Raw genomic sequence first — 14,878 nt, forward strand, 5'->3', positions numbered from 1 at the left:
CAAAAGCCTTCCTGATATTCTGCTGGCTGCTCTCTGCTGTCGCTGTCTCTGTGGGACAGTCAGATAGGTTTTTTGTGGAATCTCTGCAATAGACGATGAGCGCAAATATCTGTCCACTCCTGGTTACTGCCTGCACTGACAGGGTCCTCTTAAAGATGGATCATTTCTTCTCAGTCCTTACAGTTGTCTGTATCCTAACCTTTGCCTCCACATGATCCATTTTTGTGGTAGTATCGTGTAGTCAAAGTAGAAGGGCAATGTTTGTTGTCAGACAGTAAGGTGACGACATGATCTGGAGTGACGTGGATGTGGTAGATGGTGCAGTGGAGAAGCAATGGGTTGGATGGTTGAAGTTGAGAGGAAGTGTCTCACCTGGCTTCTCTGACAACATCTCTGGTGTCTACCATTATTCTCTACTACATACTTTTAAGATCAGTCCTGTTTGCAACCCCTTTTTCTCAAATATCTTTTTTAGTTAGACCTACAGTGTGTCTGAACTGGCCTGCTTTTGATTTTTCACACCCCTCTTTGATGCAGAAAAAAGCAAATGGTCTTGTGATTCCCAGGCAGATTGATCTTCTGAACAGAAAATGAAAATGGAGCAGTCAAGTCTTCTGAGAGCTGTAGTTCATTCTTCTCTTCTGAAACAGATCTATCAACAATCCACGGAGCTCCAGAATTAACACTTTCTCATGGTTTTATGATCATTGGTATTCCACATCATAACATCTTGTAGTGTGTTGGGAATTAAAGTGTTAATGTCCCAGTTCCACATACCAAGGAGAAGAAACTACGTTCCCGAGAAGACTGTTCGCTGTGCTGATATCATTCCTGCACAGGGGGGAGTGCATATAAGGTAGAGGTGGGTCATCTCTCTCGCACTTTCCTTAGACTTTTCTCTTTGCCACTCTTCTCCTTTGTCTCTCCTCACTGCTGACTGTCCCAACTTCGCGAACTACTTCAGTATTACTGTAAGGCCTACAGCTTTCAGATACTCTCTCATTATATCTGATTTATTAGCTTCAGTTCAAATTATCTTGCATTCCAATACCATATTTAGTAAATTTGTTTCTCATCAGATCATTGCTTTTTTTTTTTTTTTTTTTTAATATATACATTATATTATTTATTTTGGGGTCCCCTGTTTCCCTTCTCCAGAGGGGAGGATTTTGTGAAATCCCTCTGCCCCACTAGTAATGGAACCGGGCAGAACCAGCTTGTAAACCGTTGACACACTTTAACTCCCAGTGCTCTAGATGATGTTATGATGTGGAGCACTCTGACAACAAAATCCAGAGAACCATGACAGCCCCACTACACTGTATCAGGCTGACTTCACTTGCCTCCTCCAGATCTGATCAGCACTTGAGCTGAGTCACTGTCCTCACCAGAGCAATTCTACACAATAAGTCTTTGAGCCTTTAATCATGGCACTTCAAAGAAACCTTCATTAGAGAATGGACACATTGTAAATCCTGAAATGAAAAGGTAGCACAGCAGGAAATCAAAAACCAGCCCATATAATGAGAAGGGATAGCTTGCACTCAAGGTAAGCTGGTCAGAAAATTATGGCCTGCATCAACCATACCTCTGGACCTGCGGTGATGAAGGACCAGTATAAAAGGCAGCCCAGTTCCATACCTTGCCATCCACTTGTCTTGCCTTCTCCTCACTGGGAACCAGGTAAGTGTGAAGCCCTCTCTTCTCCTCTTGCCTGAATAGAAACGCTATGAGATAGTTGAGTTCTATGCTATGGGAGACCATGGAGGAGATGACATCTGCCCAGAGAGTGCTTGGGACCGAGCATACGTGGCTTTAGATTGATACACTCCAAGAGTCTGTATAGGTTGGACAGTCCATTGTCAGGACTTGACATAATGAAGCCATCTGACTTTCTCAGCCTTTAACTCCATCCTTAGTAGTTGCCTTGGATTTTCATAGTTTCATAGTTTCGTGCGGGTTGGAAGGGACCTTTTGTTTTGGTTCCTTTGTGGGAGACTACCCAGGCTGTTCTTCACGTACCCTCATGCTCTACTTCCTTCTCTTCCTTTCTCCTAGGTGTACCTGCAGTCCTAAGACATGTCCTGCTACACCCTGTGTCAGCCATGCCGGCCCTGTGGCCCGACCCCTCTGGCCAGCAGCTGCAATGAGCCCTGTGTCAGGCAATGTCAGAACTCAACCATCGTCATTGAGCCCTCTCCCGTGGTGGTGACCCTGCCTGGACCCATCCTCAGCTCCTTCCCACAGAACACCGTTGTGGGATCCTCCACCTCTGCTGCTGTTGGCAGCATCCTCAGCTCTGAGGGTGTTCCCATCACCTCAGGTGGCTTTGACTTGTCCGGCTTTGGCAGCCGCTACTGTGGCAGAAGATGCCTGCCCTGATAAAGCCACTGGCCATGATCCTGGAGAAATTTGCCCATAAACCACAAACACGGTGCTTGATCAAGAAGGAATCTTCAAGCCACTGCTTTCAGAATACCAGAACATACTCAGCTACCTAGGGAACTGCAGGCAGGAAAGGGCAATCCTGGACTTTCTGAAAACATGGCTCATGTCTCTTTTTAACCTGTACCTAACTCTTTAACTCCGTTTTCTTTTCCATACATATTTTACCTTTCTCTTCTGCTCCTATGCAGCTCCTAAGAACGATCCCTTCCCTCCCTAAAAGGCAGGCACTAGCCTTGCAAGAGTTGAATCATGGGAATGAGTGAATCCTGCACTGTGAAGTCCCTGCCCAGTGTGATCTCATTTTCCTCTAAATATATTCATTAAAGATTTCTGCATCTCATTTGAGCTTTTGATTTTTCTTCCAACCACTGTGTGGGAGGCCATGGGTACAAGCCACTCTGCTGTCTCATAGAAACTGGGTTCCTCCTGCTATCATCAGTGTGGCACCAGGGAGGAAAGAGAGGATAGCAGATGTAGTAGAATTGTTAGGACATCTTAGTGGTGTATAACTGAGCTTGTATTGTCATTTATGCCATCTTACTCACCTAGGTGAGCATAGTTGTGCACGACTCATATTGGCCTTAATGAATCACTGCCACGTGTGTGGTGCTCATTTCTCTTGAGAACTCAGGGCACTGCACCCTGGTCAGCATGGTTTGGTGCCCTGCAGGCAGCGTCCCCTGCGGGCAAGGACAGCACTTTGCCCTGCCACTTCCAAACGAGTTCATGAGCTGCCGCAGCCTTGGCTCCTCTCCCTGTGCTAACAACATGCAATAATACACAGCAGCGTCCGCGAGCTGGGGCCGGGCGAGCCACAGGGTGTTGGAGCAGTGGTCTTCCAACGCTGACAGCCATCCCGCCTTATCTGGAATCTCCTTGGAGCCTTTAAAAGCACTGATGAGGAATGTGGGGCTTTGGCCTGGGAGCTGACTGTACCACTGGATGTAATAGGCCTGTATACTGGTGTGTGAGCAGTTGCTGTTGATGCCGGTGCCCTCGCTGGTCTCTGCCAACGACTCCTGCTGCACCTGGGCAGCTTTTCTGTGTGCTCCTAACAGCCTTCTGCAGAGCTCCTGCCCATGCCATACTTTTGCCAAGTCACCTGAGTTCGAGGGCTTCCACAGCGCAGGACTGCTAACAGCTACAGAAGGCCACACGATGGAGCCCCCATTCCCTCTGAAATCAACACTCCCATGGGTTCAGGAAGGCCCAGGATAGTGATTCATGCCCAAACACTCACAGCTTCTTGGTATTGTCACGTCTTCCCCAAAATGGAACGATTCTCCTCAGGCTTATTAATTGGAAGTCCTTTGAAGTGACCCAACATTACCCTTCTCCTCTGAAGACTTCATGTGAGAGAAGATATCCCCATTTCCAGTGGGACATGGCAGTGAGAGTGTGACATGTTGCTGGACTCAGTGGGATCTTTGTACTTCCCCCAGTCATGCAGGGCATGCACCAGCCCAAATCCAGGACTCACACTGTGGTGTCTTTCCCCAGGCACCAAGATCCTTTCATAGTCCCTGTGCATTTGGGCTGAAAAAGACCTTGCACTCCATGAAGTACCATTGCACCCCACACACAAACTGGGGACTTCACACATCAGCACACCCAGGGGATCTGTTTTGTGAAGGCTTTACTTTCACACCAATTCTGTGTGAAGCCAGCACCACAGCAATGGCACGGAGAATCATTTCTACATAATATGAGGATGGCAGCATCTCTCCTCAGGCCAGCTGTTGTGTCAGACAGTACTGGCTCAGGTGGGATCACAGGACAAAGAGCATCAGAACCAAGCCCACCAAAGCCCAGTGTAACCATAAAGAATAGCTTTGGCCTGGTCCCTGGCCAGTGGTCTCCACACAACAGCACAGCCCTCCCCTTGCTTTGTTGTAGGCCTATATCTCTATGGCCCAACATACTGCATGTCATGGTTTAATAATTTTGTAATTTTGCTATCAGTATTCCACATCATAACATCATATAAAGCATGAATAATTTTACTGAATCTGCAACTTACAGAAAAAGACTACGTATCCCAGAGAAAATCACGGTCAGAGATGGGTCACAGGACCTGGACACTATATTATCTCTGTCACAAGCTGGACTGATGTTCTTTCGAGTTCTGGAGTTCAGGGGAGTGTGTTGGAGACTTCAGCCTAGAGTTTACAGTAGGCCTCTCAGTTTCAGGACTCATTCTCTCTCCTATTTTTCTTGATTTGTTAGCTTAATTTCAATTATATTATCTTATATTGTGTTATCCTGTATTTCAATATAGTATTTAGTAAATAAGTGTGCCTCCTTAGATTGTTGCCTCTGTTTTCTTTTCCTAATTAACTTTTCCTTTCGGCTTAGGGCCCCTGCAGGGCCCACGGCCCCCCCTGTCATGGACGCAAGTAAATTTTCGTTTAAACCGTGACACTGCACTTGTCCTGCCTTGCCAGGCTCCTTAAAGTTCCAGGGCACTCAAGGGATGGAGCTTTCAGGTAGGCTTTGGATGGATCTTGACTTGGCCTCTGATACATAGGGAACTGTGCTGGGACAGGAGGGACAGTGATGATTGCCTTCTGGTAAGTGAAATTTGAGGGAATAGAGAGAATTCTGGAGGTGATGCAGATGTAGGTAACTATCATGCAAAGGACAGCATGAGGATGATGATGACAGGAACCATAATGCACAGGGTAAAGTCTGACTGTATCCCTGCAGGCCAGCCCAAGAAGGGCCCCATCATCATAGTAGAAACTGATTGTGATATTCCTTATACCTGGTCTGTACCATAGCAACAGGATAATGTTGAGATCCAGAGGTACTGATCACACCCTGCTGTGACAAAGGTCAGGCCAGGATTAGGAGAGACATGGAGTTGATAATGACAAACAGGACTGTGTGACACCCGGGATGGTCTGTTTAGCCCAGGAGAATGCATTCAATCACAGAAGTCCTGTTCTCCTTTGCCATGGCTTTGTGTTTTCTGATGATGACGTCAGAGGGAGGTTTTATAGGTCAACAAGAGCAGCAGCAAACTTCAAACAGGATGTCTTTTCCTGGCTTATGTGGTCTTCTCATGACCTCTGACGGTCACTGCTGTTATCAGTCTCTCTCCATTTCCTGTCTCTCTCACTTCTTCCACAGACACGGGTATAGAAAGATTTGTCCATCTTCCTCCAGGCATTCATTCAGCCATTCTTCATGACCCCTTCTGGAAGACAGCTACAAATAACAGACTATGAAATATAGAATTTTTCTTGTTCCATATTTTTTCACTTCTGTCTCATACCTGTTCTAGAAATCCTGGGACCTCTAATTCCTAACACTCAGAAGCAGCTTCTGTGAGGATATGGGTGTAACAGAATCCAGAAAATGAAAAGGCAGTGTAAGTGGAAACAGCCACACTGCCCGTGTGATTATCCAAGACGTTTTCTATTCATTACAAACACTGCCGTGAATGGTGGCTCCTCTGAATGCTCAACAAAATATTAACAAAAAAATGCTCCCCTTCTGCCTCTCTGAGACATGCCCTGCTATCACCAGGGCCAGCCATGCCCACCCAATGGTACAAACTAACCAGCCAATAGCTGCATGTATATACTGTCATCGTTAAACCCCTTCCCACTACAGTGCCTCTGCTCAGCCTCACCCTCAGCTCTTACCTGCAAAACACCACCGTGAAATCCTCCACCCCTGCTGTAATTGACAACATTCTCAGCTGTGATGGAGTCTGCATCACCTCTGCGTGCTTTGATCTCTACTGCATTTCCGGACAGTACTATGGCAGAAATTGCCCACCATGCTCAAAGCTATGTTCTTCATCTTCTACTCTTTCCTCTCTTTCCCTGCTATTCACTTGTAATGAGTGTCTAATTCCCCATAGACAAACTGGGTGGTATGGGACTGACAGATGCATGTCCTATAGGATCTTCAACAGGTGTGTTGCGCTCAGAGTTTTGGCAGCTCCGGTGCTGCCTGCACAACAGCTCCCATTGGAAGAAAATTCATTTCCCTCTTCAGAGTCACTAATGTTACCCACGTCCCAACATCAGCCTCCACACAATCGTTTACATGGTGGTCTCAGTTTGCTAGGAATAAAGGGCAGACCTGGACTGCAGATGATACCTCATGGTGAGGCCTTGTGGGAGTCTTTCATTAGGTAGAAAGCATTAATGTGGAAGAATTACTACAAGAAAACAATGCATCATTTCCTGTGCTCCTCCCAGCTCTGAGATTTCTGCATGAAGCTTAGGGAAGGAAACAGCGTAAAATTACAAATGCATTATACAGAAAGGCCACTTTGTAAAGGCCTAACCTGCTGAGAATCTGGACAAAAAACAGAGCAAAGAAGCAGTCTGCATGGGACTGCAAAGCTCAGGTGAGTTTCAGACCAGTTCCTTAAAGCCCTCAGCGCACTGCACAGCACACAAATCACAATGTGGCACGTGTTCTCTGCACTGCCCATGGAAAAACTGTGTTGTCCCGGAGAGTAAAGGAAGAGGAGTTCCAGGTCAGGATCTCTTTCAACACTTATATTCCATACTTCCCCATAAAATCATTAATGTAGGCTTCTGCCTCGTTGCAAATGTTCAGACGTTTTGTGGTGGTGGTCCCACAGCCCTCTGGATGAAGTCAGTACTCTTCCTCCCTGTCCTCACTGCTTGAACCTTGTCTTCACCAATGCTCAGTTAGCCTTGATTACACAATCCTTGCTTACACAAAATGAACTTATTCAAAGCAGAACTTCCCTTGCAGACATGATACAAGTTGTTCAGTATATCACTGTTATCTAGATGGTACAAGGGCACAGATTCTTCCTGTTTTCTCAGCAAAATCCAGGGTATTTATCAACGAGCATTAGCAAACTTAACACTATTGCTACAACTGGTATCACTAGGATAAAAATAGTTTAATGTGAAGGTGGTCAAACACTGGAATAGGCTTCCTAAAGATGTGGATGATGCCCCATGCACTAGGAAGTCATGCAATTTCACCACAAAGCATTGTATGAGGAAGGGAACTGAAACCCATCAGTCCAGTCCATCTGCCTTGGAATCCAAACACATGGAATCACTGGAGTGTGTTGGGATTTAGAAAAAAAGGATGACGTGGCAAATGTGCATGCAGCGTAGCCCCAGACTCCATCACTTGCCTGAGTCAGACCCCTCTCAGCACTTTGAGTTGAGTCCTCTGCCATCACTGACTTAGTCCTGGACCACAAACACTGAGGCCTCTCAATCCCAGTACTCAGAAGAAGCCTCCATGAGGGAATGGGTGTGGCATGATCCAAGTAATGAACAAGCAGCATTAAAGGAAGCAGTCATACAGCTCATGTCATTGTCTGTTTTCAATTCATGACAAGCACCTTAGAAAATTGTCACTTCCATGAAGACTGTGCCTGGGCCTGGGGCAGTGCAGGGTCTACATTAAAGACAGCTAGATTCCTTCACCCTCCAATCAACATCTCCCACCCCTTTCTTCCTAGTAACCACATGAGTCTGAAGCCCTTCTCCAACTACCTATTCTAAGGTGTCTATGGGGCTTGGATGGATGGATTTTTCTACTGAGCTAGACAGCTGCCTTGTTGCATCTGGCCAGCATTTTCACATTACTTCTAGATAAACTGAAGACAATCTTTTATCCCTTTGTTAATTATTATTCAGCCATAAGCATCTTCCTACAAATGAAATTCCAACAGACCAGGCATTGTTCAGCCTCAAGGAGTCTAAGATAGGTTCATATCAATGCTTATAATTATCAAAAGGAAAGGTGTCAAGAGCATAGGACCAAGATCTTTATAGTAGTGCTGAGTGTGAAAATAGGCACATTCTCATACACAGGAATAACCATTTGAACGTGGCAAAGAACTTCTTTCATATGAGAGTGGATAAGCAAAGCACTGGAATAAGCAGCTCATAGAGGTTTGTAATCTTCTTCTTGGGAGATACTGAAAACTAACCTTGATGCATTCCTGTTCAGGATGATGTAGAGAATGTACTTTACTATGGAAGTTGGGCTAGATGATGTCCACGTGTCCCTTCCAACCCCTACATTTCTGTGGTTCTTTGATTCTACCTGCCAGTTAAAATGGCTCATTGCTGTGTTCCTTGGAGCTTCATGGACTGCTCCACTTATGTCCCTGTGCTCTGCTTTCTCCTCAGCATCTCTCCACTTCAGCCCTGATCTATGTACCTCTATGACAAGTGCCCACAATGCCCAGTACCTGCCATGCTGGACTTCCGTACTCATGCTGCTGGTCAAAAGCTGCAATGATGCAGTACCGGAACTCCACTGTCATAACTGTGACCCCTCCTGTGATAGTGGTCCAGACTGCTTACATCCACAGCTCCTTCATGCAGAAGACTGCCGTGAGATCCTCCAAGTCTGCTGCTGTTGGTAGCATCCTCAGCAGTGAGGGAGTCTCCTTCAGTTTTGGGTACAGTGAACACGGCCAGATGCTACTGCAGCACATGGAAGCCTGATGTGCTAAAACCACTAATGAGTGTCTATGCCGGGTACCTCAGTAATTGGTAAGCTATGCTGAACTGAGGACTGAGATCCTGGCCATGGATGTCAGAAAGATTGAGTGTCCAGTGCTCTCTTCTAAAAAAAAGGGCTGATATGGCTCAATGAAAACATGGATAAAACCTCATTTCCCTGTCTTCTACTCTCTCTACTCTCTTCCCTTTCTTCTATCCTTGAAGACCTGGAAGACCACAAAAGACTTCCTTGGGCTCTGCTGGCTCCTCTCCCTCTCTGGGATGGTCAGATATGTTTTCAGTGGTATCTCTGCAATAGATGATGGGCACAAATTTCTGTCAGCTCCTGGTTACTGTCTGCACAGACAGGGTTCTCCCAAAGTGAGGTCATTTCTCTCTTCAGAGTCCTTATACTGTGTGCATCCCAACCTTCACCTCCACACGATCCACTTTTTTGGTAGCCTTGTGTAGCTAAGGAAGAAAGGGAATGTTTGTTGTCAGGGGATAAGGTGAGGACATGAATGGAGATTTCCATCCTCTGAAGAGATGGAGAGGTGTGGATTTGATAGAAGGTGCACTCGGTGGAGAAGCAATGGTTTGGATGGTTGCATTCAAGAGGAAGCGTTTACTATGCCTTCTTTGACAACATGTCCCGTGTCTACCGTGACTCTCTTCTACTCACTTTTAACATCCGTTCTGTTTACAATCCGTTTTTCTCAGAGATCTCTTTTAGTTAGACCTACAATGAGTCTAGACTGACCTACTTTTGATTTTTTCAAACCCTTCTTTGATGCAGTACTAAAGAAACTATCCTGTGACTGCCAGGCATATTTATCTTCTGAACAGAAAATGGAAAAGGAACAGTCTTCTGGTAGCTGTAGTACATTCTTCTCTTCTGTGACAGATAACAGAACTATTAATGATCCATGGAACTCCAGAATTAACAGTTTAACTCCCACTGCACTGGATGATGTTATAATGTGGAACACCAATAACAAAAGTCATAGAACCACTACACTGTATCGGGCTGACTTCACCTGCCTCCTCCAGATGAGATCACAACTTGAGCTGAGACATCGGCCTCACCAGAGTAATTCTGCCCTATAAATCTCTGAGTCTATAATCACACTACTGGAAAGAAACCTTCCCTGGAGAATGGGCTCATCATAAATCTGGAAATGAAAAGGTAGCAGTGCAGGAAACAAAAAAACAGCCCATATAATGGGCTGGAAGGAAGGGATAGCTTGCATTCAAGTTTAGCTAGTCAGAAAATTATGGTCTGTATCAACCGTACCTCTGGACCTGCAGCAATGAAGGACCAATATAAAAGGCAGACCAGTTCCCAACTCTGCCATCCACTTCTCTTGCCTTCTCCTCATTGGGATCCAGGTAAGACCTCTCTCCTCCTCTTGCTTCAATGTAATGTTATCAGATAGTTGAGTTCTATGCTGTGGGAGAGCACGGAGGATATAATATCTGCTCAGAGAGTGTTTGGGACACAGCTTACATGGTTTTAGATTGATGCAAACAAAGAGTATCTCTGTGTTAGGCAGCTCATTGTCAGGACTTGACATAATGGAGCCATCTGACTTTCTCAGCCTTCTCCTCCATTCTTAGTAGTTGCCTTGGCTCCTTTGTGAGAGGCTACCCAGGCTGTTCCTTACGTACTCTGATTCTCTCCTAACATCTATCCCTCTCTTCTAGGTATACCTCCAGTCCTAAGACATGTCCTGCTACACCCAGTGCGTGCCATGCCGGCCCTGCGGTCCGACCCCTCTGGCCAGCAGCTGCAATGAGCCCTGTGTCAGGCAATGTCAGAACTCAACCATCGTCATCGAGCCCTCTCCTGTGGTGGTGACCCTGCCCGGACCCATCCTCAGCTCCTTCCCACAGAACACCGTCGTGGGATCCTCCACCTCTGCTGCTGTTGGCAGCATCCTCAGCTCTGAGGGTGTTCCCATCACCTCGGGTGGCTTTGACTTGTCTGGCCTCGGCAGCCGCTACTGTGGCAGAAGATGCCTGCCCTGATAAAGGCACTGGCTGTGATCCTGGAGAAATTCTTCTTGAAACTGTGAAAGTGATGCTGTATCAAGAAGGAATCTTCAATACTGCTTTCAGAGTCCTTGACCATCCTCAGCTGTTCTGGGAAATGCTGAGAGGAAGGGGCAATTCTGGACTTTCTGAAAACAAGGCTCATGTCTCTTCCAATATCTTCCACATTACTTTCTTTTTTCTTCCCCTATCCCACCCCTCTCCCTCCACTTTATTTTTTCTCCCTTCTGCTCCTGTGTGCTATGATGTTCTGTAAAAATTCTTTTCCTCTGTTAAAAATTCATTAAATATTTCTGCATCTCATTTGAGCTTTTGATGTTACTTTCCACATTTAACTGCCTCCAGAATTGTCATGGGAGTATGGCTTGGCTCTTCATGTGTATTAGATGAGTATTATATTCATCCTTCTCCATCCCCAGAAGAACAGGATGTTGTGACACACTGCGGAGGCTGTTTCTTGGGCACCATTCCTTTCAAGCTGAACAAGACAGATAGATGTCCTGCCACGAGTCTCTAGAGAATATTGGACATTTCCTTGCTATGTTTCTGCCCACAACTACCTCCAAATATCCTGCTAAGTGCGAACACAACCTTGCCTCCATTACAGAACAGAAACTATGGTGTTGAAGGCCATGAGAACAGGCCACTCTGCTGGGTCATAGAAATAGGGCTCCTCTTGAGTTCATCCATGCTGCATAGGGGAAGTAGGAGAGGATGGCAGATGTAATAGAATTGTGTGGAGGTCTCTGTGATGCCCAACAGACTGCAGTGCCAGTTACGCTGTCATGCTGACCTTAAACACAGATGTGTTTGACTGACACTGGTCTCAGGCAGTGACTGCTACGGGTGCCACGCTCATTTCTCTCGAGAACTCGGGGAGGTGCACTCTGGTCAGGATGGGGTTTGGCGGCCCTGCAGGCAGCGCCCCCTGCGGGCCCCGACGGCACTGTGTCCCCGCTACGCCCAAAGCGGTTTGTGCTCAGCCGCAGCCCCGGCTTCTCCCTCCGTGTGCCCAAGACGCAGTAATACACCGCCGCGTCCCCGAGCCGAGGCATGGCGAGCCACAGGGCGCTGGAACGGAGGTCTTCCGACACAAACAGCCGCCCCGCCGGGTCCGGCACCTCCTTGGATCCTTTAACGGCGCTGACGAAGAATGCGGGGCCTCTACCTGGGAGCTGACGGTACCACTGGATGACTTGGTTGTACTGTGTTTCAGGGAGTGAGCAGGTGATGTTGACGCCGGTGCCCTCGCTGGTCTCTGTCATCGGCTCCTGCTGCACCTGAGCTCTGCTAACAGCCACTGCTGAGAAGAATAAGCAAACTCAAAAAATTCCTTGGCTACACCAGAAACGTAACACAGACGAAAAAAAGAGAACTGTTCACAGAGGAGAGGAACACTTTCTGAGAAGTCTCACTAATACGTTGCCTGAGAACGAAATAACAACAACAACAACAACAGTAATAATAATAATAATAAAAGAAAGAACTATGATGTTTGGAATCAGAGTCTAAACCAGAAGTAGAAGGAAGTGAGAGCAAAAGTCTGTGCAGTAAGCTGCAGTGACTGCATTGATTTTTAATGCAGAGCAGTGAGAAATTCCAGACAGGAGGGAAAGGTGAGCTGAACTGCTGGAGGCAGTCGGGTCGATCTAAGCGTGGAGTAAAGAGATGCGAATCGTGCCGGAAAGAAGCCCGCCCCCCCGCAGTCCGGGTCCACCGGCGGTAGCCCCGCGCACCCAGGAACATCGCCGCCAGCCCCGCAGCCCAGCACTGCCACATCCAGCCGCTCCGGCGCCCGCGCCGCTATTCCCTCGCCAGACCCGGCTCTGCTCGTCCCGCGGCGCCTCCTCCCCGCGGCCGCCGCCAGCTCCGCCCCGCGGTTGCTCGGAACCACCTCGCTGTCCATTCGATGCGTCGTAATGATTTCTAAAATGATCTGCTCAAAGGTTCATAGTTGGGGAATTATTGAATGAAGTACAGTTGGTCAGCAGTTCCTTTTCTCGGTGTTTCCTTGATACGAGTGCCATCCTTCAGCTGTCATGACTCCTGAGACATGACAGAGCTGCATCATAATGACATTACTTGATCAAACACCCTTGGATTCATTGCACATCATCTCAAGGACACAAGTATCTTCAACTTTCAAAGCTTACCACGAGAATGTAGGAAAAAAGAATCATTCATTATGTCAGACCTGTTTCCCCTGTCTCATGGTCCAGTGCACATACAATCTCCTTAACTATCTTGTTGGTGCCGCAGTGTATACTTTTGTCACCATTCTTCCCAGGCAAACTTTTATCCCAGGTGGAGCTGTGGTCTTCCTGACTGCATTCCTTTGTGTGCAACAATGTCTCATGTTTACGCACAGTTAGCCTTCCCTTTTTCTCTCCCTTTATATATATATATATATATATATATGGGGGGGTTGAGGGGGTGGGGGTCTCTGATAGGAGCTCCATGTGACTGCAAGCTTGTATAAGTTGCGTATGTTTGCACACATGAATGGGCTTGTCTTGTGCTTTGAGGAGGCTGTCTTCAAAGATTATTCAGCTCTCCTGCACCGTTTCCCCTCCATGGCAGTTTCCTTCTTGTGCCACTTGTCTTCCTGAGGAGCCTCAGATGTGCCCTTTTGAAGTCCATGATTGCAAACCTGTCCTTGGTCAGTCCTCTCAGGATCTTATGCTGCACAGACTCATGGTCACTGAAGCCAAGGATGTCCTTTATTGATTCAGTATTCAAGAGTTTCTCCTTGTTTGTGAGGAGGGGTTCCAATAGACAGTTTCCCTTATTCATTTTGTCAGCTATCTGGATTATAAATATAGTCTTTCTTTGATTTCAGAAATCTCCAGAATTCCTGATGTCCAGCTGTACTGCCCATGCAGCATTTATTGAGGTGGTTAATGTTAACTCTGTCTGGAAGGAGACTCACGTGGAAGAGCTCTATTGGGTAACACACTGATATGCAGACAATCCCTGGGAGTCCCTCTGCAGCACTGCAGGTGGCAGTCCTTGCCAAGGAAAACAAACACCCAAGACTTCAGCAAATTGGAGAATCCCCTACCAAAACAGAGATGTCTCTTTTAAATCTCACACACACTTTCTTCTTCATACAGATGTAAGGTTTTTGTTCAGTCTCTTCTGATGAGCCCCCTCGATGAATCCTGTATTTCCTCCAGTGTCCGTGGGGCTGTACCTCTCCTGAAGATGCATGTCTCTGACTAAAACAAGAGCATTTTCCTCGTTCCAGGTTGTCACCATCTTGCAGCCTTTGCCATCCTGACTGCCACTCTGTATGGCCTGCATGCTATGGCCACCACCTGCCGTGCCTTCCAGGCTTTGTATTGTTCAGGCTCTAGTCTTAGAGTGGGGACACCCCTGAAGTGCAGCTGAGCACCTGAGAAGCACAGACATCTTGAGGGGATCTGGATGTGCTTGCTGTCACTATGCTCAACAAGAACTGACACTGTGGGCATGCATTCAAGAGGTCCAACTGAATTTTACAGTGCATTGCACACTAAATAGACTGTTCGTCAAAAAAGGTATATGCTCCCTGTGTTTAGTCTTGGCGTGTCCTCAACAGGAACATGTTTTTCAGTTCTGGGCACCAGAGCGTAACAAGTTTGTTAAGGTGTTTAAAGGGGCCAGAGGAGGGCAGCAGAGCCGATAGTGGGGCTGGAAGGCATATACTGTGAGGAGAGCCTGAGGACATGTGGGTTGTTCAGTTGGAAAACACAAGGCTTAGGGCCGACATCATTGCTCTCTACAACTTCCCGAAGAAGGAAAGCAGAGGGGGAGGTGCCGGGTTTTTCTCCCTGGTAACTGATGACAGGACATGTGGAGGAATGGCACAAAGCTGAACCAGGAGAAGTTCAGGCCAGGAAGTAGTGATACTGTAAATTGGTCGATCATTA

The 14,878-nt window shown here is 46.9% G+C and overlaps 2 pseudogenes and 1 gene segment (V, D, J or C); 2 read left to right on the top strand and 1 right to left on the bottom strand.

Annotated features, from left to right (window-relative positions):
- The first annotated feature begins 1,177 nt into the window (after positions 1–1,177).
- Positions 1,178–2,782, top strand: LOC146757200 (feather beta keratin-like; annotated as a pseudogene).
- A 7,838-nt stretch (positions 2,783–10,620) lies between these two features.
- LOC107324959 (feather keratin Cos1-1/Cos1-3/Cos2-1 pseudogene) lies at positions 10,621–11,076 on the top strand (annotated as a pseudogene).
- A 685-nt stretch (positions 11,077–11,761) lies between these two features.
- On the bottom strand, positions 11,762–12,785 carry LOC107324942 (T cell receptor alpha variable 4-like). The segment is given in 2 exon segments: positions 11,762–12,270; positions 12,704–12,785. Coding segments are annotated over 2 exon segments (552 nt in total).
- Between the last annotated feature and the right edge of the window lie 2,093 nt (positions 12,786–14,878).

Source organism: Coturnix japonica, chromosome 24 (assembly GCF_054131305.1).
Source record: "Coturnix japonica strain WE chromosome 24, WE-NBRP24, whole genome shotgun sequence".
NCBI classification, from domain to species: Eukaryota; Metazoa; Chordata; class Aves; order Galliformes; family Phasianidae; genus Coturnix; species Coturnix japonica.